Source organism: Sorex araneus, chromosome 1, assembly GCF_027595985.1.
Source record: "Sorex araneus isolate mSorAra2 chromosome 1, mSorAra2.pri, whole genome shotgun sequence".
NCBI lineage: Eukaryota > Metazoa > Chordata > Mammalia > Eulipotyphla > Soricidae > Sorex > Sorex araneus.
This window is the reverse complement of record NC_073302.1, coordinates 436,024,104-436,049,320: the sequence shown is the minus strand read 5'-3', so window position 1 is coordinate 436,049,320 and position 25,217 is coordinate 436,024,104. Positions and strand designations below refer to the sequence as shown.

Below are 25,217 nucleotides of genomic sequence, written 5' to 3'. Positions count from 1 at the left end.
ACTAACAAGTAGACCACAGTTAGGGAATTGCATGGTGGTTTGATAAAAAGAGTTTACGCTATAATTAAGACACTTGAAATTCAGGCAATCATTTTGTTTGTTTGTTTGTTTGTTTGTTTGTGGGCCACACCGGGCATTGCTCAGGGGTCACTCTTGGCTCTGTACTCAGGAATTACTCCTGGTAGTTCTTGGGGACCATATGGACCAAATGAGATGCCAGGGTAATGGAAATTTATGGTATATATCTCTGATTCTTTAATTGATTTATATCATGTACTCTTATAGATAATTTTGTTTGTGGCTGGAAAACTCAAAAGATGCCCACCCTGTCTGCAACTGGAATGAACTTACCTGTTCCAAGCTAAGAAAATGCTGATTTTAGGAAACTTCCTGTGGCCATAGTGATAAAGTGTCTAGACGCAGTGAGCCTCACCTCTCTATCCCCTCCCCCACCTCTGCATTGCCTAAGCAAGAAGCAAAGGAATGATGAGTTAGCAGTAATGCCCTATAAACTCTGGCTTTTGAACTTCTGAACTTTGTTTGTTTAAGGTTTCAAGGACGTGCTTACCCTGGACACACACTGATCCACTGGTATAAATAAAAACCTCCTTGTTTCCCTGCCATACATTGTCTTTGTGTGCTTAATCAAGTGAATACTCATACAATAGGGAATCTAACAAACAAGATAAGCATCCTACCTGATGTACTATCTCTCTAGCCTCATGAATGCAATCATGAGTCTATTACACAAAATCTTTTTTGTGTATTTGTTGGGCTAGGTTAATACTATGTGATCAATGGTGACAAAACAAATTCTATGGTGTTATGCAATGAACTATCTTCAAACACATAACTAGGACAAAGATCAAACATCAGAAGTTTATTCTTTACACATCTGAACTCACCTTAAAAGCCATGGGTAGTTCAATGATATAAAGATCCACATAATCTAACTGGAGACATTTGAGTGTCCTTTCCAGGTATGGACGAACCATCTCTGGCTCGAAATATGTACACCACAACTGAAAGGATAAAAGTAAATTGACATTTACACTTATTTGTACAAGAATGTAGACCCTTACTTCTTTGCAAAATAGTCATATAAATATTTTATGCGCTTATTAAATTTCCCCCAAAATATGGTACGTATAGTTTCTTTTTTGCTTTGCTTTTCTATTTTTCTTTTTGCAGTGTTACCTTAATATAGGATGAACCAATGTAACTATTAGCACCAGAGTAAATATAGCTTTATCAAGATATTATACCATTAAATTAAAGATTACCTGAACCAAAAAGCACCTAATACAGTGATGGTCTCTTTCTGCCCAGTGTTAATCTCATTACTCACCCTCTCCATCTTCATATCTCCTCTTTCTGTGTCTAGGACACATATATGTATCTAATTGTTCTGACCTGGCCTGTCGCTGCTTGATTTTTGTATTAGAGGAAATAGGGCTTCACTTGGGCCAGATTTCTAGTTGTGTATGTGACTTCAGGTGGTGCAGATGTTGGGCATGGTTTGTTATGTTGATTTGGTTTGGGTCCACACCTAGTGGTGCTCAGGATTTCCTCTTGTTGTTGTGCCCAAGTTTCAGATACTCATTTGTGGAGAGACCCAGTCCACACACAATAATGCAAAAGCAAAGGAACTTTATTACTAGCCCGAGCCATTGCTAGCTCGGGCTAGGGTCCAAGTCTCATCCAACACAGTGGAGTCTTGACAAAGACCCCGACTCCGAATCACAAGCAATTTATAGAGGGTTCAGAGTTAAGAGGCAATTTATATCCTAGTCTATTTTCAGCATCAGCCCTATTACAACAGTGGTCAGCAATTAGACAATGGTTAGTAACAGTTTCTAAGGCGGGTACAGTGACCCCTCATGACTGGCCAGACCTAACAGCCCAATTCCTTATCTTGGTAAATTATGCAACTGGGAGTCATCCAGAAACTGCAGGTCTTGCTTTGGGGGAAACAGAAACTGAGGCCTACCTGAGACTTAATGTTGGCTACAGCTTGTCATGGCATCAGTTTCACCCTCACACTGTCTCTGCACTCAGAGATCACTCCTGATGGAGCTCTGGGGATCATAAGGGGCGTGTGGGTTGGAATTGCAAGTTGGCTGCATGCAAGGCCAATGTCCTATCTGCTTACTATCTTTCTCTCCCCAAGGACATATTTAAATTGCTGCAAAAGTTTAGATTCCTATTCACTGCTTCTTTCTTTGTATTCAGTCCTGCCCAGGTCCCAAGGAAATTCTGTCAATCCTAACTTAGAAATTGCCCCATCTCCAAATGAACAGATGGCAGCACTGAAATGACAGCACTAGCTTTGTCCCCAAACAGAGTATCGATGACTAGACAGCTCTCCAGGAATGCTAAATAGTTCTGAGGAGCTTAGAGCTCACTTAAGAGGACTTGGTAGAATAGTTAGGAATGAGCAGAAAATTCACTGTGGCTCACAGCAAACTGCTCTGCAGACAAACCGAGAAAACCAAATGGTAAAACAGGTTCTGTGGACTTCCTGGAGAAGTCACCTGATTTCATCCTGCCACAACTTTCTGTTCTCTGATACCAGCCAACAGACCCTGGTTCTTCTCCTTTAATTCCGATGCACTCCATTACTACCCACATACACGTATCAGGGTGTCTGTGATTCAAAACCTCAGCCTAGAACCGCTACGAGAGTCAACCACTGCACTACACTTGGGATTGTCTTTCTAGATGGCTCTGTCCTTGAAATCTACAGATCTGCACTCCCACTTCATCCCCACTGCCTTCCAGGAACATGTTCAGAGGCCCCGGACAGCGACAATGCAGCTATTTAACAAGTTCCACAAGTAAACATTGAGGAATTATATTGGTACTACATTCAATTTGTAGACTGCTTTGGAAGGAATTGACTAAGGTATGATACTGAGTCTACAATCTATGGACATAATAAGCCAAAGTCTCTGGATAGTAGACTGACTTCTGTTTCTTCAAAAGAGTTTATCAGAGTCCTTTCTCAGGAAGAAAGTTGACAAAGTAAGACAGTCTCTAGGGCAAAATGGATACACCTTCTAGATCATTCTTAATGGTTGGCTGAGTCTTGTATCCCACCTTTAGGGTTAGATTTTAGCTTGAGAAGTGTTGCATTTTGTTGCTAGATCTTTTTACAGTTACCTTCCTAACTAAATTTACAATATAATGCAAACAAAAATCAAAAATTACATAAACATATTTTCCTGTTTTTTATTCAAAAACTGTTTCAGAAAAGCCTATTACAATGTAAATACAAAACCAGTCACATAAATATATTTCTCTACTTTTTATTCAAGGACAGTTTCACTAAAATCAAAGTGAAGCCAATGTCTTTAAGTTAAATTAGGGGAATCCTTGGTTGGTATATAGGGTGCCTTTGTAGAGGTAAAATGTGATTTCTGATCTCTACATAAGATAAAAGGGAAACAGCTAAAAGCAAAAGTTCAATTAAATGGTACTAGAAAATTTATTCAAGTGATATAATGTAAAAACTGGTTGAGTTACTCAAATGAACTGAGTTCCCCATAATTATTTCTTAAAGTTAATGGTTTGCTTATTTTTTATTAGTGTCGGCCCAATATAATCATATGAAACTGTATATGAATTTGTCACAATAAAGGGGAGGGGTATAGAAAGGGTGACTAAGCAAATTGTGCACTTTAATGATAAAGAATTATGTGAGGGTATTGATCCTTCTCAATCCTTTGAACTGTGAACCCTTTTTATTGAATTAGACCAACCCATTGCACTAAAAATAAAATCTGAGACTTAGATAGAAGAAACAATTATTAGTATTATGAGTTGGTTGAGATGTATTGTTTATTTTATATGATAAAAATTATAATGGAGTTAAAATAAGGACATCGCAGTCACATTTCAGGGGTGACGGAGGTTGGGGAAACTCAAGTGGTTTTTGGAAGGCCCAAGAGCTCCATGTACAATTTTGTCATCCACAGTGGTATTTAATGAAAGGGCCTGAGGGTGCAATGCTGCTCGATTCCTGCTAATCTGTGAATACCAGAGACACCTTTGGGTGCTGGAGACCTCCAGAGCTGAATCTGGTGGGTCTTTGGGGACCGTGATATGCCAGAAATCAAGCCCACCGCTTCAGGAGTCTAAGTATGCACTAAAAACATTTGAGCTGTCTCCTTAATTTCCAGAAATATATATTTTTTAAAGCAAAAAGAATTCAATAGAGATTTTCTTGAAGCTGGAGATGGATCAGCAGATTAAAGAATTTATGAAGCTGCTATCTGATAAGGACTGGAGCGATAGCACAGCAGATAAGGCATTTGTCTTGCATGCAGCTGACCCGGGTTCAATTCCTCCATCCCTCTTGGAGAGGCCGGCAAGCTACCAAGAGTATCCTGCCCACACAGCAGAGTCTGGCAAGCTACCCGTAGTGTATTTGATATGCCCAAAACAGTAACAACAAATCTCACAATGGAGACGTTACTGGTGCCCACTTGAGCAAATCGATGAACAAAGGGAAGACAGTGCTACAGTGCTATTTGATAATTCATGAGATAAAAATCTAAACTGTAATTTTAACATCACCTGAGAACAATATACTCTGTCACACTGGAGACAATATTCAGAGCATTTTTTGTTCCATAAGAGCCAAAAAAAGCTTATAAAATAGTGGGGGAAAGGGAAACACGAGCACAAAAATGTATGAATCTGTAACTGTACCCTCACGGTGATTCACTAATTAAAAAATAAATAATTTTTTTAAAAAACAGTGGGGGAGGGGGAGTCACAAAATGATAAATATACTTCTGTATGCTGAATTCTTCATATTAGTCTTCTAAGGAAAAAGAAACCCAGCTTGGACATTAGATATTAGATTGTAGCCCAAAGCTCTCCATTTGGATTCAAGTTTTTCAACATGACAGATACCGCAACAACTGTTGATAGGAAGGCAATTTTTCAAATCAATCTCTCTTGATGGTACATCATTTCAAAAACCAACTTAAAATCATGTTTTCACTTTGAAAAAAAACATGTAAAAATGCAAAAGTCGGGCTGGAGCGATAGCACAGCGGGTAGGGCATTTGCCTTGCACGCGGCCAACCCGGGTTCAAATCCCAGCATCCCATATGGTCCGCTGAGAACCACCAATAGTAATCCCTGAGTGAAGAGCCAGGAGTAACCCCTGTGCATCGCCGGGTGTGACCCCCCCAAAAAAACCAAACAAGCAAAAATACAAAAGTCTTTCAAAGAAAAAGATAATGTAGTGCTTAGCATCTTGGCAAGACTGAAGAATTTGGGAGTTGAGAATTCACTCATCTTGGTGAGTCTAACATATTTTTTTATTTAATTGGGGGCCGGAGACACACAGCTAGTGCTGGATATGGAGCAAGGGGGACCTCTGTGTGCAAACCTTATGCTGAAGCAAAGTGTTATCTCCTTGACCTGAGTACAATATTCCTTATCAGAGAATGACACCAGATCAAACATCCAGGTGAAAGAATGGTGGAGGGAAGCACTCACCTTTCCACAGTAGAAAATATCCTCTCTCTGCAGCTTTCCTTCTCCTATCTTCTCCTTGAAGGCCTGGCCTACTTCATGTTCATTACCATAGATGTAGGCCCCATCAATATGCCGGTACCCTAAATCAAGAGCCAGCTTCACTGCTGTCAGGCAGGACCCTGCAGGGGTCTGAAATGATAATGGTGATTAGTGGAGGAGAAGAGAAATAGGTCTTTGCTCCAGCGTCATCATTCTGTTTCATTGTTATTGTTGGGTTTTGTTTTGTTTTGCTCTGATTTTGCTTGTTGTGGAGGCATACCTGGAAGTGCCCAGGGTTTGCTCCTGGCTGTACTCTCAAGGATTGTGTTGGTGGTGCTCAGAGATCATATGGTTGTAGCAGAGATCAGCCCCATCTGAGCCTTACTCACTGGACTGTTTCACTTGCCCTTTATCATTCTTAACCAGGTCATTTTGTGAAGGATAAAATTGGTTTGTGCTTTCTCCCTTGTTACAGGAAGCTTATGTTCATTGGGTTATACCCATCTGTGCTTCGGAGGCACTTCCATTCCTCTGAGTTTATCCTTAACCTTTTCTCTATGCTCTGTTTCACCAACTGGTTAATCATCTTTATCCCAAAGTCATACCCTGTAACTTTTAAGGTCAGATTCTTTTAAGGACTCTAAATTCTGTATTTGTAAGTGAAACATCGCTTCTTCTTCCCTTATGTCCTTTGCATAATTTACTTCAGAGTAATATCCTTTTTGTAGAGACATAGGAAGACAGTTAATGCTATATTTTTGTAACTTGGGAATTAATTGACTCCGAATAATATTTACTCCTGGGCATCTGTTTAAGCCTCAGTTGCCCATAGTTCCTAGCACCCCAAAGGCAGAGTCCCAATGATGGGACTGGATGGACCCAGGGCAAGCCGTGAGTTACCCTGGCAATGAAATGGGACAGGCCAAGTGCCATCATCATGATCATCCCATTGATTGTCAATTTTCTCGAGTGGACTCAGCAACATCTCCATTAGTCCTAGCCCTGATACTTTAGCAGCCTCTCTTTACTTTCCTTCCTAATGGTGCTGCATTGAGGCTTCTTTCAGGGTCAGGGGAATGAGACCCATCACTGTTACTGGTTTTGGCATATGAATACACCACGAAGAGACGGGGAGCCTGCCAACCTCTCCCATGTGGGCAGGAAACTCTCGATAGCTTGCCAGGTTCTCCAAGAGGGAGGACTAGGCTATTAGATGTCGCTTGGAGCTTCGTTTTAGTCTCTGGATGTTGGCCGTTGATGGGATTACATGGTGTTAGGGGCAACTTCTGCGTGTGACCGCCTAGCTACTGGAAAATGGGGGATTTGGGTGGAAGACACCCAGTCCCCATCCGAGCAGGCTTGGTGACCTCAGCCCTGGGTCCCACACACCTGGGGTCTTCTGCTGGCTCCTTCATGCATGAAGTTCATCTAAATGTGTGGAGAGGGGCCTTGATCATAGCTGTGGCTGGGTTCCAGAGGTCTTTGACTGCTGGTTTTGCTCAGAGCAGGGAGGGAAACTCAACCCCTCCCCTCTCTGAGGGGCCTAGGTGAAGACAGCCAGGTGCAAGGGCAAGAGGTTCTGCAAGTGCCATAAAACTTATAATAAATTAAGAGCACGGTCATGGACAAATTCTGTCATGATCCAGAGTAACAACAGGATCAGGATTCTGCTAGGATTAGGAAAGACTAATGAGGCCTGAGCACTGTAGTCTGGGATCTATAGGGAGATGTCCTCAGGAAAGCCACCCAACAAGCTTAACATATCTCTTACTGTATCCGTATAAAATGACTAGAAAGATTATTAAAAAGTAAGTAAATCGGAAATGATTGTTTATGGACTAAGGAAAGGAGAAGTAAGTCCGTAGATAAAAACATGCCCTTGAGCGGTTCTTCTAGCAGGAGGAGATCTTTGTCTTAGAAGAGCTTCCCCAGAAGGAAGGGCTTTCATGTGTTAATTGTGTATACCGACCTACCGACCTACCGCCCTACCGGTAGTTACTACTGCAGTGCTTGGAGGTTGGGCTGTAGACTATGCCTGTGAGACTGAGACCAGACGGGTCTGGAGAGAGAGCATGGGGGACAGGAGGAATACAGGAGTGAGTGAGGATGGAAGGAAGCAGAGGGAGACAAGACTGGAATAAACTGCGACTGATCACCAAACCGCCTGGCGGCCCTGTTCCTTCCTTCATGTGTCTGTTGGCAGCAGCTGCAGGCCTGGGTGGGGAAGCGGCTTACGGCCGCCAAGCCCATGTGGCAGGAGAGAAACCATGCTGCACACTCATTTATTTTTGGATACACAACTCTGCATTCACATGATTTCACTGAGTGAAATAACAAATTCCCAACTCCATGAGGTGGTGATTGCAAGATGGTGTCTGTCCAGAGGCCAGAGAAACTGACTTTTGGGGACCATTAGCAGGGGACGGGGTGGGGGGGTGACTCCTTAATAAAAGGAGTGACTCCTTAACAAAAAATAAAATTAAATTTAAAAAACCCAGTGGACTTCATCCTATGCAGCCCTTGGTCATGAGGCCTTAAAAAAGGGATACTAGTTTTACTAGTCAGAAGGATTTCCTGATGGCCATGTTGTTGGAGGGCACAAATTCATTGAAGAAGGCTCAATTATGCGTCAAAGAATTGGGTAAACTGAACTCCAGCCACAAAAATGGAAAACACTGAGTCATAAAAAAGGAATGACCTATTGACATCCACAGCAACATGAAGGAAAATCAAAAGGATTATAGAGTGAAGTAGTGGGAATAATACTTTTATTATCCCATTTATATAAAATTCAAGGAAATAAAATTAACCTATAATGACAGATGTCAGTCAGAGACGGTAGAGTCATAAAGGGTGCAGGTACAGATGCCGGCAGAGACTGATTACAAAGGAGAGCAGGTAAACTCTGGGTGGTGATAAATAGATTTACCATCTCTTTTTGTTTGGGTTTGGATTTGAAGCTAAACCTGGCTGTGCTGAGGGCTTATTCCCGGTTTTGTGCTCAGAGATCAGTCCTGGCAGGGATTAAAGAAACAAATGTGGCACCAGGGATTGAACCGTGGTTGGCTGTGTGTACAAAGTAAATGTCATACCCACAGCACTACCTCTCTAGTCCAAATTTACCATCTTGGCAGTTATTTTTCCCTTTCCCAGTACTCTGGACTCACAGCCCAGCCTACATTACCTAATTCTGAAGAGGACATTCTGGGTATCCATTAGATCAATAGTCCTACTCCAATACTCCTAAAACTCACCAAAATAACAACAAACAGAAGAATCTGACTAAGCCTAACGTAAGAGAACACATCCCCTGAAGCTGCACTAGTGGCCCCACATAAGGCACCAAAGAGGTGTATTCTTAGGGGAAAAAGGAGACCACCATTTACCAAGCCCATCTAGAACCCTCCCTTGCAGCAAGAGGGGGTCACTGATAGTGAACTGGAGGGACCCACCTCCATACTACCACAGCAACATGAAGAAACAGCACAGATCCCCACCACGAGGAATAGACGAAGAGAAGAGGCCTGAAGTCTCAACAGGGAATTCTCACAAATATAATCTCTCTGATAAAGAATTCAGATATAAACTGTTAAGGATGTTCAATGAGTTCAAATAAACGGTGGGACAGACATCCAGTAAATTAAAGGAAGACGTGAAAGAAACAATGGAATGGACAGCCAAGAAAATACAGGAAGAAATGAGAGCAGAAATAAGAAAGCTACTAACAGAAGTGTCACTAATAAAGGATTCAGTAGACGAAATGAAAAACCCAGTGGGCACCCTCAACAGTAGAATGACAACAGCCGAAAACAGAACCAGTGACCTTGAAATGAGCTGCAGAAAGCATACAGAAAACAAGATAATGGGAAAAGACCTCAAAATAGCACTCCGGCAAAAAAGAGACCTAGTGGATGAATTAAAGAGGAACAACATAAGAAACATAGGAATACCAGAAGGACAGGGAGGCAACTCCAAAGAAGTAGCAATAGTTAAAGATATCATTGCTGAAAAGTTCCCAGAGTTGAAGAATGCAGGCATCCAGATCCAAGAAGCCCGAAGGATACCAGCTTCTTGGTATCCTAAAGAGACCCTAACAAAAAGACTCCAAGACATATCATAATAAGAATGATAGATACCACAGATAGAGACACAATACTGCAAGCAGCAAGGTTAAAGAAGGAAGTCACATACAAAGGAGAAAAGAGCACCCCTTAGATTTACAACAGACTTATCAGAGGAAACCTGCCAAGCCTGAGACAATGGTGGGATATAATGAAAAAAAAAAAAAACAATGAAATGAACGCTTCACCAAGCATACTTTATCCAGCTAAATTCTTACTCAAACTCAAAGGAACTATACACTTTTTCACGAATAAACAACAGCTCAGGAACTTCATAGACTCCAAACCAACCTTTAGAGAAGGACTAAAGGGGCTACTGTAAGACAAGAAAAACCCCTACAATCACAACAAACCTCTACAGAAAGATGGTACAAAACCCCATGACAATAATCTCGCTCAATGTCAATGGTCTATCTCAATGTCAATTAAGAGACACAGCATAACAAAATCGATTAAAAAACTGAACCCAACACTCTACTGCCTATAAGAAACACATCTTAACAGTCAGAGCAAACACAGACTCAAAGTCAAAGGACAGAAAACAATCCTCAAGCAAACAACTCCTTCAAAAAAGCTGGAGTGGCCATACTAGTATCCAACAACATAGATTTCTAGCTAAAAAACACTAGAAGGAACAGTGATGGTCATTTTTTAATAATTAAGGGATATGTTCATCAGGAAGAAATCACACTCCTAAACATATAAGCACCCAATGAGGATGCAAAATACTTAAAACAACTGCTAGTAGACTTCAAGGAGGACATTAGTAGCAACACAATAGTAGTCAGAGATTTTAACACACCCTATTACCTCTTGATAGATCAACAAGACTAAAACTCAGCAAGGAAGTACTGGCTTTGAAGGAAGTAATGGAAGAGAGAGGGCTAATAGATGTACACAGGACTTTTCATTCCCCAAAATCCAAATAAATATTCTTTTCCAGTACACATGGAACATTTTCCAAGATAGATCATGTGCTGGGCCACAAAACATACCTCAATAGACTCAGGAAGATAAAAATCGTATCAACTCTCTTTTAATACCACGATGCGCTGAAGATAGAAGTTAATCACACACAGATGTGGAGAACCAAATCAAACAGCTGGAAATTAAACAACTCAATGTTGAACTATGAGTGGGTCAGGGAGGAAATCAAGGAATAAATCAAAAGATAGCTGGAAGCAAATGAGAATGAAGACACAAGCTACCAGAACTTGTGGGATGTAGCTAAAGCAGTGTTAAGGGGGAAATATATAGCTCAGCAAGCATTTCTCATGAAGAAAGAAAGGGCCCACAAATAACCTGACTTCACAGCTCAAGAACTTAGAGAAGGATCACAAAAGGAGCCCGAACCAGGCAGGAGGAAGGAAATAATAAAACTTAGAGCAGAAATTAACAACATGGAAACCAAAATAACAATCCAAAAGATCAATGAAACCAAGAGCTGGTTCTTTGAGAAAATAAATAAGATTTCTAAACCACTAGCAAGACCCACAAAGACAGAGAGAGAGAGTGAGAGAGAGAGCTTTTCCAGGAAAGTGAAGAAACAGAAACTCTCCCAAACAGTTTCTATGAGGCACATATCACCCTAATACCAAAAGCAAACAGAGACACCACAAAAACAAAAAAATTGCAGGCCGATATCCCTGATGAAAAATGGATGCGAAGATCCTCAATAAAAAATTAGCAAATAGAATCCAACAATTCATCAAAAAGATCGTACACCACGACCATGTGGGATTCATCCCAGGCATGCAAGGATGGTTCAACATTCACAAGTCAATCAATATAAGCCATCATATTAATAAAAATCACTGTAAAACACTGTCGTTCCCTTGTTTATCGATTTGTTTGAGTGGGCACCAGTAACGTCTCCATTGTAAGACTTGTTACTGCTTTTGGCATATCAAATACACCACAGGTAGCTTGCCAGGCTCTGCCGTGTGGGCAGGATACTCTCAGTAGCTTGCCGGGCTCTCCAAGAGGGATGGAAGAATTGAACCTGGGTCAGCCACATGCAAGGCAAAAGCCCTACCTGCTGTGTTATCGCTCCAGTCCATATTAATAAAAGAAAAGATAAAAACCATATGATCATATCAATAGATGCAGAGAAAGTATTTGACAAGATCCAGCACCCCTTTATGATGAAAACTCTAAGCAAAATGGGAATTGAAGGAACTTTCAATATAGTCAAGCCATCTACCACAAGTCTACGGCAAGCATTACCCTTAATGGAGAAAAACTAAGAGCCTTCCCCTAGGATCAGGGACAAGACAAAGATGTCCACTCTCAAAACTGCTATTCAGTATAGTACTGGAAGTACTTTCCATAGCAGTTAGGCAAGAAAAAGATATTAAGGGCATCCAAATAGGAAAGGAAGAAATCAAACTCTCACTATTTGCAGATGACATGATACTATATTTAGAGAAACCTAAAGCTTCTACCAAGAAGCTTCTAGAAACAATAGGCTCGTACGTACAGTAAAGTCACAGGCTAAATATCAATACCCCAAAGTTCCTGGCTTTTTCCTATATGCAAATAATTAGAGAGAAGAAATTGACATGAGAAAGGCAATCCCACTCACAATCACCCCTCAGAAAATTAAGTACCTTGATATCAGCTTAACTAAAGAAGTTAAGGACCTATACAAAGACAACTACAAAACACTACCTCAATAAATAAAAAAGGAGATCTTGCCACATTGAACAGAGAAGAGGCCAGGCAGTCTGGTGAGCAATGTGGCCGGAGAAATGCTCCGGACCGGAATCCGGGCCAACAACACCAGGGATCCAGACGGAGGAGGTACAGCTGGGACACCTTCTCCAAATGGAGCCCTGGCGACACTGAGCAGCAACTAACACGGCTCCGGGTTGCGGGACTGGAACACATCCGAACCGCGCGGCCGCTAGCGCGGCTGCGCAACCTTTTCTAAAAGCTGAAAACATACAATCTTTTAATGGAAAACCAATTATCAAATGCTTCCTTAGTAAGGCTGTCTTTCTTGGGGGGAAAGTCCAACAACAATAGTGAGTTTTGTTTTGCAATATGGAACGTAATCAAGGTAAAGAGAAAATGAAGTGAAATTCATCAGTTATACAGTGGGGGGTGGGGGACGGGGGGTATACTGGGGATTCTGGTGGTGGGATATGGGCACTGGTGAAGGGATGGTGTTTGAATATTGTATAACTGAGACATAAGGCTGAAAAATGTGTATCTTTCCACATGGTGATATAATAAAAATTTTAAAAAAAAGAAATAAAAAAGGACACAAGGAAATGAAAACACATCTCCTGCTCATGGATTGGGAGAATTAACATTGTCAAAATAGCAATATTTCCAAAGCATTATACAGATTCAATGATATTCCTATAAGGGTACCTTATAGGGATTCTTCAAAGAAATTGATCAAACACTCCTGAAATTCATATGGAACAACAAGCCCCCACGAATAGCTAAAACAATTCTTGGGGGAAAAAAGATGGGAGGCATCACCTTCCCCGACCTCAAACTGTACTACAAAGCGGTAGTAATTAAAACAGCATGGTATTGGAACAAAAGCAGATCCACAGACCAGTGGAATAGGGATGAACATCCTTACACACACCCTCAAATATATGTTCATCTAATCTTTGATAAGGGAGTAAGAAATATCAAGTGGAGCAAGGAAAGCCTCTTTAACAAATGTTGCTGGCAAAACTAGAGAGCTACATGCAAAAAAATGGGCTCGGACTTCTACCTAACACCATGCACAAAAGTCAGATCAAAATAGATTAGACACTTCAACATCAGACCAGAATCCATAGAATTCAGCAAAACCCTCTACAACATTGATGCTAAAGGTATCTTCAAGTATGAAACACCACTGGCCAAGCAAGAGGAAACAGATAAGCAAATGGGACTATCTTAAACTACAAAGCACCTCAAAAAGAAACAGTGACCAGCATACAAAGACAGTCTACAGAATGGAAAGGATATTCACCCAATACCCCTCCAACAAGGGGTTAACATCAAGGATATACAAGGCACTGGCTCAACTCTACAAGAAAAAAACATCCAATCCCATCAGAAAATGGGGTGATGAAATGAACAGAAACTTTCTCAAAGAAGAAATCCAAATGGCCAAAAGGCACATGAAAAAATGCTCTTCATCACTAACCATCAGTGAGATGCAGATAACAACAATGAGATATCATCTCACACCATAGAGACTGGCACACATCCAAAAGTACAAAAGCAACAGGTGTTGGCATGGATGTGGGGAGAAGGGGACTCTCTTTCACTGCTGGTGGTTCAATGCCGAGGAGTGATTCAGGCTTCTTGGAAAACAATATGGACATTTCTCAAAAAACTAGAAACTGAGCTCCCATTTGACCCAGCAATACTACTTCTGGGAATATATCCTGGAGATGCAAAAAAAAAAAAATACAGTAGAAATGACATCTGCGCTTGGTATATTTAATGCAGCACTATTTACAATAACCAGAATCTGGAAAAATCCCAAATGCCCGAGAACAGATGGCTGGTTAAAGAAACTTGGGGGGGCTGGAGTGATAGCACAGTGGTTAGGACATTTGCCTTGCATGCGGCCAACCCGGGTTCGATTCCCAGCATCCCATATGGTCCTCCAAGCACCACCAGGAGTAATTTCTGAGTTCATCAGCCAGGAGTAACCCCAGTGCATCGTCGGGTGTGACCCCCAAAAAAGCAAAAAGCAAAAAAAAAAAAACTTTGGTGTTTCTACACAATGGAATACTATGAAGCTGTTAGAAAAATGAAATCATGAAATTTGCATACAAGTAGATCGACTTGGAGAATATCATGCCAAGTGAAATGAATCAGAAAGAGAGGGACAGACATAGAATAACTGCATTCATATGTGGAATGTAAAGTAACATAATAGGAGACTAACACCTAAGGATAGTAGAGATAAGGGCCAGGAGTATCGCTCCATGGCTTGGAAGCCGATCTCATGTGCTAGGGGAAAAGGCAGCTGGGATAGAGAAGGGACCACTAAGTAAATGATGGTCGGAGGGCTTGCTCGGGATGGTAGATGAATGCTGAAAGTAGACTATGGACCAAATATCATGGCTGCTTAGTACCTGTTTCAAACCATAACACCGAGAAGGAGAGAGGGAGTAAGAGGGAATGTGCCTACCATAGAGGTGGGAGTGGGGAGAAAGGAGAGGTGAGGGTGGCGGGATACTGGAAACTGGTGACAGAGAATGGGCACAGGTGGAGGGACGGGTAATCGAACATTGTATGACAGAAATGTAATCATGCAAGTTTGTAAGTCTGTAACTGTATCTCACTTTGATTCATTAATATACATATTAATGATATATATCACCTACAGCCAAAGATAGAATACAGAGGGTAACATGCTTGCCTTGCACACAATCAATACCTGGTACCACATGTGGCCCTGCCAGAAGTGACTCCTGTGCAAAGAACCCAGAGTAAGCCCCGAGTACCATTATGATCTAAAAACCAAAGTATAAATAAAGCTCAAAAATTGCATTTTGCCATATGTCAGTTATATCCACAATAAATACAAGGGAATGATTCTGGAAAGTATTATGCTGAGTGAAGTTAGTCAGAAAGAAAAGGACAGATACAGAATGATCTCTCTGGCGTAGGATAACATTGGGCTTGCCACAGGGAACTTAGTTAACCTTAAAGTGATGACCTTTCTGTCTGGACACAGGGAGACAGTTAATATTATGCTCTGTAACTAGGAGCCAATAGACTCCAATAGTATTTACTTTGCTTTCTCAACTCAGTTGCCCTTAGTTCCTAGCACCCCAAAAACAGGGTCCTGATGAGGGATGGATGGATCCAGGGCAAGCTGTAAGCTGCCCTGGCATTGAAATGGGCCAGGCCAAAGCGCCACAATACTCAACTATAAGTTGAGAGCATGGTCATAGGCAAATGCTGTCATGATCCAAAAGTAATGATGAGACTAGAACCCTGCTGGGGTTAGGAAGATTAACCTGGCCCGAGGAATGTGGTCTAGAAAATATAGTGAGATGTCTTCAGAAAGAACCAAACTTAAAGTTTGATACATTTCTTGCTGTGCTCATAAAGAATGACATTGCTAGAAATATTTGAAGTAGATTTACTACAACTATTTAAGTGGATTACGAGATAAGGAAGGAAGAAAGGGACACACCCTGACACATCCTTGTTTGAACCCCACCCTTGAGTGGATCTACTAATAATCTGGAGTAATCTCCTTAGAGGAGATTTTGTTAATGTCCTCAAGAAATGGTCTTACCCTTCTTTGTTGATTTGTTAATGTTCAACCCACCTTTGTGTTACTACCCTATGTGATTGCTATATAAACTAAGACTGTAACAGAAGTAGGGGAAGACACAGAAGTGAAGGAGACAGCAGAGACAGAAGAGGAAACAACACAGGCAGAAGAAGACACGGCAAGGAGAGGACAGAGGCAAGACAGAAGCAAGGAGAGGACACAGAAGTGGAGACAGAGAGGAGAGAGGTTGGAAGAGACCAGAGGAGAGACTACAGAGACAGAGATAGAGAGACAGACAGAAGAGAGCACACACAGAAGCAGAGCACAACGAGGAGCCATTCCGATCCGGTCCATACACAGCGGATCAAGAGCATCGAACATGAGCGAGCGTGTGAGAGAGAACTGCCCCGAGAGCCCAGGAACAACAACAGAACACAACACATCATCACATCTCCCCTTCCCACACACGCGCCTTTGTATTTTTTACACTCTACTATGTGGGATATAAAGAAAGGTATGGGATAAACAAATGCCAAAGGCAAGAGAAAATGAGTACTGGTTTTTAGTAGGAAGCTTACCACTTGTGGGGAAGGGAGGTCAGGGAGTGACACAGGGACAACAAAGGAGGAAGAGGACACTCTGGTGGAAGGCGTGGTGCTGGAATGTTTTATGCATGAAGTTAATAGTATTGTAAACCTACCATTAATAGTACCATAAGCCACGGTGCCTAAAATAAAAATAAATAAATTTATGTTCTCCACTTTATTAAAAAAAAAAAGACATCTGTGTGCACAAAGTGTCAGAAGTGATCCCTGAGCATTGCTGGGTGTGACTCCAAAATAAAAAAAAAAAAGAGTCCCAAAACACAAAGTGTCAGAAGAAGAACTTTTTACTGGATATGGAGAGGACAAATTATTTCTCTCCTTTTTCTTCTTTTCTGGAGCTTGAGCCAAACCTAAGGTCTACTCCTGGCCTTTCCTTGAGGGTCACTCCAGACAGTGTTGTAGGTACCACATAGTGTGGAGACTGAACACAGACCTCCAGCATGCTAAGCGTTGCTCAGTCCTTTGAATGACCTCCCTAGCCCCCAAGACAAGTGATGCTCAACACTTGTGGTATAAAAGATTGCATATAAATGACCATGTTCTAGTTATGATGAGCTTTAAAATATACAAAAGTCCATCTCCAGACATAGAATGATTACACTCATTTGTGGAATATCAGAGCCTAGCAAGCTACTTGTGACATATTCAATCTACCAAAAAACAATAACAAGTCTCACAATGGAGACATTACTGGTGCCCGCTAGAGCAAATCAATGAGCAACGGGATGACAGTGATACAGTGATACAGTGAAAGAGTATAATATGAGTCGAACACCTAAGGACAGTCGAGATAAGGCCCAGGAGGATCACACCACGGTTAGGGAGCTGGCCCCATGTGTTGGGGGAAAAGGCAGTTGGTATGGAAAAGGAACCACTAAGTAAATGATGATTGGAGGGATCGCCCGGGATGGAAGGTGTATGCTGAACGTAGACCAAGGACCAAACACGATGGCCTCTTAGTATTTATATTGCAAACCATAACGCCCCCAATTAGAGAGAGAGTAAGAAGGATTGTACCTGTCACAGAGGCAGAGAGTGGGGTGGGGTGGGGGTAGCTGCAAGTACACTGGGAACAATGGTGGTGGGAAATGTGCACCGGTGGAGGGATGCGTGCTGGAGCACTGTATGACTGAACCGTAGTCATGCAAGTTTGTAACTGTTTCTCACAGTGATACAATAAAACTTATTTTTTTTAAAAAAATCCATCTCATTTTGTAGCTTTTTCTTTCTAGTAAGAAACATAAATCAACACAGATACCTACCTTTCCGGCCCCGCTCAAGATCGACCCCGGAGGCAACTGAACCACTTTAGACATGAGCGGCGCCCCCAAAATGCCTCCAAACTGTGTGCTCGGAGCTTCTGGCCCAGGCGCTGCCAGCGGGGTATGGTCTTTTCTCTCTCAACTCTTTCTTTTTGAATGCAGCGAGGCAATAGCCGGTTTTAGGACTCTACAGGAAGCCCGGGAAAGCCGATGGGCGGGACTTCTGGATCCGCCCTGTCGTCGGCCGACATTTAAGCACAGAGCCATGTGGGGACGCTCCTTTCCGGCCCCGCTGGAGATCGACCCCGGAGGCAACTGAACCACTTTGGACACGAGCGGCACCCCCAAAATGCCTCCAAACTGTGTGCTCGGAGCTTCTGGCCCAGGCGCCACCAGCGAGTGATGCAATTACCAAAAGAATTTTCCCTGGACTTCATATAGAAATCTAATATCTCTTGATTGTCAGCAACGTGTAAATGTTCCTTTTTGGCAGAGTTTAACGTGGGGGGAAACTCCAAACAATAGTACTAAGTTTTTTGTTGAAGGGTAAAAGATTGTAGCGATAGAATTTTAGGCAGAATTTTCCCTGGACTTTATATAGAAACCCAAAACCGCGCGGCCGCGGCAGCCTAATGTCATCTAATCATCAGCAATATGAAATGGTTCCTTTGTAATGGGTTGGACTTTGGGGGGACCATAATAGGGTTAAAGTTTGTAGCGACGTGTAATTTCTGGCTGTACTTTCCCTGGGTTTTATACAGAAATTCAAAGCCGCGAGGCCGCTGCCATGGCCGCGCAACCTATTGTCATTTAATCATCACCAATATGAAATGGTTCCCTTTTAACGGGTCGGACTTTGGTGGGAAATCCTAACAAGAATAGTAAGTCTTTTGCTGAAATATTGAAGGCCACCAAAGTGGTAGCCATTTCTATAGACTGAACTAAGCCATATCCCCACGCCGGCTGAGAAGAAATATCCTTCTTTCTCGGGAAGAAACGCGGCGAGGCATTAACCATAGTATGATGTCCATTAAGCTGACACGGACCTGGTGGCGTGGGAATGGGATACAAGGGAATAAATTATTATGTACTTGGAACAGCGGGACGCTGGTGGAATCTCGAGCCGGGGCCAATACCAGCGTATTACTTTTGGTTCCAGAAACTGCTTGCAGACTTTCTACCAGACTATCAACTAAGCTAGAGCCCCAGCCCCACGCCGGCTGATGATGAGAAATAACCATCTTTTTTGGTTTGTTTTCCCTTTGTCAGGCAGTGTGGTGATTACTAAATAGGCGTGATCTCGGTGGCGCGGGACGAGGGGGGAAAAAAATAGAAAAGTTATGTAACAAACAGCGGGACTTAATATCTCTACACTCTCAGCAATGGAGAGCCATCAAATGCTTCCTTGACAGTGGGACTGTCTTTTCTTTTTTGGGGGGAAACCCTAGCAACAATAGTGAGTTATGTGTTGAAACATGGACTGTAACCAAGATAAAGCGTAAACGAAGTGAAACTTATCACTTACAAGGGCAGGGACTGGGGGGGCGGGAGGGGGCGGGAGGTATAATGGGGTGGTTGGTGATGGAATATGGGCACGGGTGAAGGGAAGGGTGTTTGAGTATTGTATAACTGACATAATCCTGAGAACTATGTAACCCTCCACATGGTGATTCAATAAAATTTAAATTAAAAAAAAAGACAGATACCTAGTTGTTGCAAATAAAATTTCAAAACCAGGGGCCAGAGACGTAAAATAGGAGGTTAAGGTGTTTGCCTTGTATGTGGCCAACATGGGTTTGATCCCTGGCACTGTGAATGTTACCTGAACTCTCAAGGAATGTTCCCTGAGTACAGAGTCAGGAATAAATTCTGAATACAGTAAGTGTGTCCCCCAAACAAAAAAAAACACACAAACAAATTAAAATTTTTTCAAATAATCCTTTAGGTTGGGTGCAGGGGAGAGGTGTAGTCCTACTTCTAGATTTTTATTGACCTCATGTAAAGAATGATCTTTCTTGTTCTGAGAACTTACTATATGTGTATCTTTCAGTGTTCTGTGCTAATTCCTGAAGAGTCATAGCAGACTGGAAAACTCTGTGGTACATAAATATTGATTTGTTGACATGAAATCTCTAGTCTTTCTAGTAACTATCCAGTCCTGATCTGGATATAGGAAACTATAGAAGACTATTTTTCCCCCTCTATTCCAGTTGAGGCTGGAGCGATAGCACAGCAGGTAAGGCGTTTGCCTTGCACACAGCTGACCCAGCTTTGATTCCTCCTTTCCTCTCGGAGAGCCCAGCAAGCTACCGAGAGTATCTTGCCCACACGGCAGAGCCTGGAAAGCTACCATGGCATATTCAATATGCCAAAAACAGTAACAACAAGTCTCACAATGGAGACGTTACTGGTGCCTGCTCGAGCAAATCGATGAACGACAAGATGACAGTGACAGTGACAGATTCCAGTTGAAAGTTATTTCTATTGAAAAGATAAGAGAATATTGTTGTAACCAAAGTTTGCTTAATAAAACAGCCAAAATAAAGTGTATGGTGATAGAGCAAGGAGGTTTTATTCACTGGTGGGCTGAGTCTAGGCAGCAAGGGTGTCTGACAACATCAATATTGAGCAGTGGTTTCACAAGTCGTTTTATAGGGTATTTCTGTAAACTCATCCTTCTGATTTATATACTTGTTAGCAGTGTGAAAAGCACACTTAAATCATGGCACCAAGTACACCAATGACATTAGGGCTACAGTACAACATGAAAATTATTAGATAAAGGGCTACAATCATGATTATTTCAAGGAAAGTTAAACAAGGTCATTTACAGCAAGAAACAAAGAAAACATGGAGTTTCCTCAAAAAAAAATTAGGAGGTCTTATGGATTTGTAGTTAACAGCATGTGCAAATACATTATGAATCACACAATATAATATAGTTACCTGGCTATACAAACAGCTTCAGAAAGTAAGGATGCATAGTGACAAATATCAGATACCTGGGAGAGAGTCTCACAGACCAGGAATGCTAGAAATATCTTTGGTTAATTGATAGCATAACAACTTCTGATCAACGGAATTTGAACAAAAATAGAAGTAAAACAAACTTATAAAATGAGAGATTATACATAACATTACAAATATGGCAAAGCACAGCGGGAAGAGAAATCTGCAGTAGAATCCTGAAATTTACAAGGGAAGGAGTAAATGCACTTTTGACTTCCATAGGAGTGAAGCTTAAAATACAAAATGCTAATACAATTTCAGAAATATCAGAGCTTGTAGATCAAATTGATCATTTGAGATGAAACCTAAAGTAACTTTAAGGTAAGGGGAAGAACCACAAACAATGCTTTTGTATTCAAAGACTAACCCAAAGCAAAGTCACAGCAGAAAAGTAAGAAAGGCAAGGGCTAAGTCGAGAGTATTAGAACTGCTAGGTCAATAGTAACCTATAAACAATGCTTTATTTTTTAAAAATGATGGCACAAAACCTCATTATAGTTACAATTTTCAATATTTGTGCTATTGAAAATTATCACCAAAATATATACACACACACATATATATATTAGAAAGAGTCTCTTGCCCCCGCACCTGGCTGTCTTCACCAGGGCCCCTCAGAGTGGGGCGGGTTGAGTTTCCCTCCCCGGCCTGAACAGAGCCCCAGCAGCCAAAGACCTCCAGAACCCAGCCACAGCCATGCTCAAGGCCCCTCTCTACACGTTCGGATGAGCCTCATGCATGAAGGAACTGGCAGAGAAACCCAGGTGTGCAGGACGGGGGCTGAGATCTCCAAGCCTGTTCGGATCAGGAATGGGCCTCCTCCACCCACACCCACCATTTTCCAGTAGCTTGGCAGCCACACCCACAAACTTCCCCCTCCCACACACACACACCTCGTAATCCCATCAACAGCCAAGATCCAGAGACTATAAAACAATGCTCCTGGAAGCACGCAGCCACATCTGTGGCTGCACTACCTCTAATAGCCCAGTTCTCCTTCTCAGAGAACCTCGCAAGGTACCCGAGAGCATCCTGCCCTCACGGCAGAACCTGGCAAGCTCTCCGTGGCGTATTCGATATGCCAAATACAGTAACAATGATGGGTCTCATTCCCCTTACTCTGAAAGTGCCTCCAATGCGGCACCACTGAGAATAATGAGTAAGGAGAGGCTGCTAAAATCTCAGGGCTAGGACGAATGGAGACATTACTGGTGCCCGCTAGAGCAAATTGATGATCAACGGGATGACAGTGATACAGAGATATTAGAAAACATATATATAGCCACTGCCATGCTCCAGGCCACTCTCCGGACCCTTGGACAAAACCTCACACACGAGTGAATCCCCACAGAACCAGGTAAGCAGAACTTTGAGACCTTGGACTCTAGGCTCAATGAGATCAGGAAACAAGATCCTCTGTCTGCCTCCTCCAATCTCCGGCACCTTAGGGAGGGGGTCAAATCCAGACGCCCCACCCCACCCAAGCCAGATAAATACCTCACCGGCCGACCCCCACTACCTCCACTACCCAGCTACCACCACACTCCAGGCCACTCTCCGGACCATATACAAGCCCCGCAAAACCAGGTAAGCAGAACTTTGCGACCTTGGATTCTAGGCTCAATGAGACCTGGAAGCAAGATCCTCTGTCTGCCTCCTCCAATCTCCCAGCCACCTCCATAAGACACCATAAGACACTTAATACCCATTTTCCATATTCCCGCACCATATTTGATAGGGTTCAAATATGGTGTGAACCATGGGAACACCTCTGAGGGAGATTGGAGGCCACCCTAAGATCCTTCATCCCTCTTGGAGAGCCCAGCAAGCTACCGAGAGTACCTCGCCCGCATGGCAGAGCCTGGCAAGCTCCCCGAGGCATATTTGATATGCCAAAAACAGTAACAAGTTTCACAATGGAAACATTACTGCTGCCTGCTCAAGCAAATCGATGAACAACGGGATGACAGTGCTACCCTTATTTTAAGAGTTGATCATTTAAGGAAAGAAGTCTCCCAACTGGCAGAAGTAAATGCTGTGGATGACTGGAGGAAGGAGGATCTGTACACAGTGGAGCAGGGAAGGAAATGTTTCACACCCTGGCCACCAAATGATATCCCTCTTACTAATTTTCACAGTAAATAGACAATTGCTACAGCATGATCCAAGAATAATAAGCTGACTGGGGACTCAGTGAATACCTGGGACATGATGTTTGTCACCTAGACCAGAAATTGGCCTAAAGTGCTGGGAAATGAGTAGTCTCAGAGAAAGATGCTAAGTGTTAGCTGCACCCAAAGGGAGCTTTTGTGGCAGGAACTGTCTTCTTCCTACAGTCCTACAACTTCTACATTGCTCTTAGGAAAGAAACCCAGCAGACTCTGAACAAGCTACTTCTAGAGAGAGACTGTAGCAGATGTGATGGGACACTCCAGGGGGCAAAGTTGCCATTGCCTCCACTACCAGGAGGTGGTCTTCTGACAACTCACAGCTGATTTTCCCTGTGCTTGGCTTGAAGACGTAAAAGTCTGGTCTCCCTTCCCATTCAGAGCTTTCTGCTCATTTTCTGAGCAACCAAAAAGCAATGCAACACCATTCACTGCCTGCTTTATTTTCTCCCTGACAAATATGCTTTTCCAGAACACCTCCCCAAAAGTCTCCTACGTTCATATCTGCTTCCCAGAGGTTGGTCTCCAGATAATCCCATCTAAAACACTTGGAATATCAAAAAAATTTTAATTTTGATTGTTTCATTTGCGGATGGGTGTGAGGGGGTTGGGGGGCACACCCAGTGATACTCAGAGGCTACTCCCAGCTTAGTACTTGTGGGTTTCTCCAGAAGGGGCTCAGGGAATCATGTGGTAGCTGGGATTATAGGCGGACCTCCAGGATGCAACACATGTACCTAGCCCATCAAACTACCTCTCCAGTCCCTGAAAGTATGGTTTCTAAAGCTAGAGAAATACTAATGCTAAGTGAAGAGTGATAAATGTGAGCACATAGGACCATCACACTGTTCACAAGACACCACTGATTAAAGTGTAAAGAAAGACTGAAAAAGACATTTCAGAGATAAAATTACTCAGAGCCAAGTAATTTAAATATCTATACTATCACTGAAAATTAGAAATCTGGGATTGGGGCAGCTGTACACATAGTACAGAGATTTAGGCACTTGCTTCGCAAGTGACTGGCTCTGGTGGATCCCCAGACCATATATGGTCATCCCCCTCTCTCCACCGCATTGCTAGGGGTGACATCTGAGCACAGAGTCAGGAGTATCCACTGAATTCCACCAAGGTCAAAAGTCAAAAATTTAAAAAAACAAATAGGAGAAATACAATAAAAAAAAATGTATAGAAGTCTAGAAGTCAAGTCACATAGTAAAATATATGCAAATAGCGTAAAGAATGTGAACGATTCATTTGTATCATTGACAGTAAAGGATATACAAATGAAAACCAAACGGAAAAGATTCCAGTGATGCATACGTTGGTGAGAATGTGGAGTAGGGAACCCTCACATGCTGTTGGTAGGAGTGTCAATTATATGACTTCTCTTGAAATTATCTACATTGACATCATCTATTAAAATTTAAGCCTCTGCTAGAGAGAGAGCAGAGGGTAAAGCACTTGCTTTGCACAAGACTGATCTGAATTTGGCCCCTGGGACCCCATACAGTCCCCCTCGCCTGTAAGAAGAGAGCCCTTACAGCTCTCCCCAACCCCACCCCCCAAAATTAAAGCTACTCATGCCAGGGAAATACCGTAAAAGGCTAGAATGGATGCCTGACATGCACAGAGTCAGGGCTTGATCCCAGCTTACTAAGGCATCCCAAGCTCTACTAGAAGTATCCCTGGTGTTTTTCACACTTCTGGGGAACCCTTTCCCCAAATAAAATAAAACTGAAGATACCAGTTGATCTTCCAGTGTACCACAATTTCCCTTACAAGAATTTATCTTAGAGAGACTCACTCATGCACTGTACTAAGATCTATGCAGGAGATTTTGTAGCTATACTGTCAGTAAAACCCCAAGCTTGAAGCAATATAAATACACACCAATATAAAATGGACAGATATATATGCCTTGGGGGGTGTGATTGGGCCATATCTGGCAGTGATCAGGAGCTATGCCTGGTTCTGTGCTCAGGGGTCACTCCTGACGGTGCTCTGTCAGGACCATAGGTGGTGCTGGGGATTGAACCAGCATCAGTTACATGCGAATAAGTGCCTTAACCCCTTTACTATCTCTTCAGTCCCAGATAATAGCCAATTAAAATTGTGTCATTGTATCACTGTCATCCTGTTGATCATCGATTTGCTCGAACGTGCACCAGTAACATCTCCATTCGTTCTAGCCCTGAGATTTTAGCAGCCTCTCTTTACTCGTTCTTCCCAGCAGTGCCGCATTGGAGGCTCTTTCAGGGCAAAGG

General features: G+C 42.4%; 1 protein-coding gene across 1 annotated transcript in view; it reads right to left on the bottom strand.

Moving 5' to 3' along the window:
- The window catches only part of AKR1D1 (aldo-keto reductase family 1 member D1), an 86,898-nt gene that overhangs the window by 43,357 nt on the left and 18,324 nt on the right, over positions 1–25,217 (bottom strand). Inside the window, exons 2-3 of the mRNA XM_004608232.2 lie at positions 5,515–5,682; positions 906–1,022 (exon numbers count right to left, since the gene is read on the bottom strand). Of these exons, the coding sequence (XP_004608289.2) occupies positions 906–1,022; positions 5,515–5,682 (285 nt within the window). The remainder of the gene's footprint in view (positions 1–905; positions 1,023–5,514; positions 5,683–25,217) is intronic.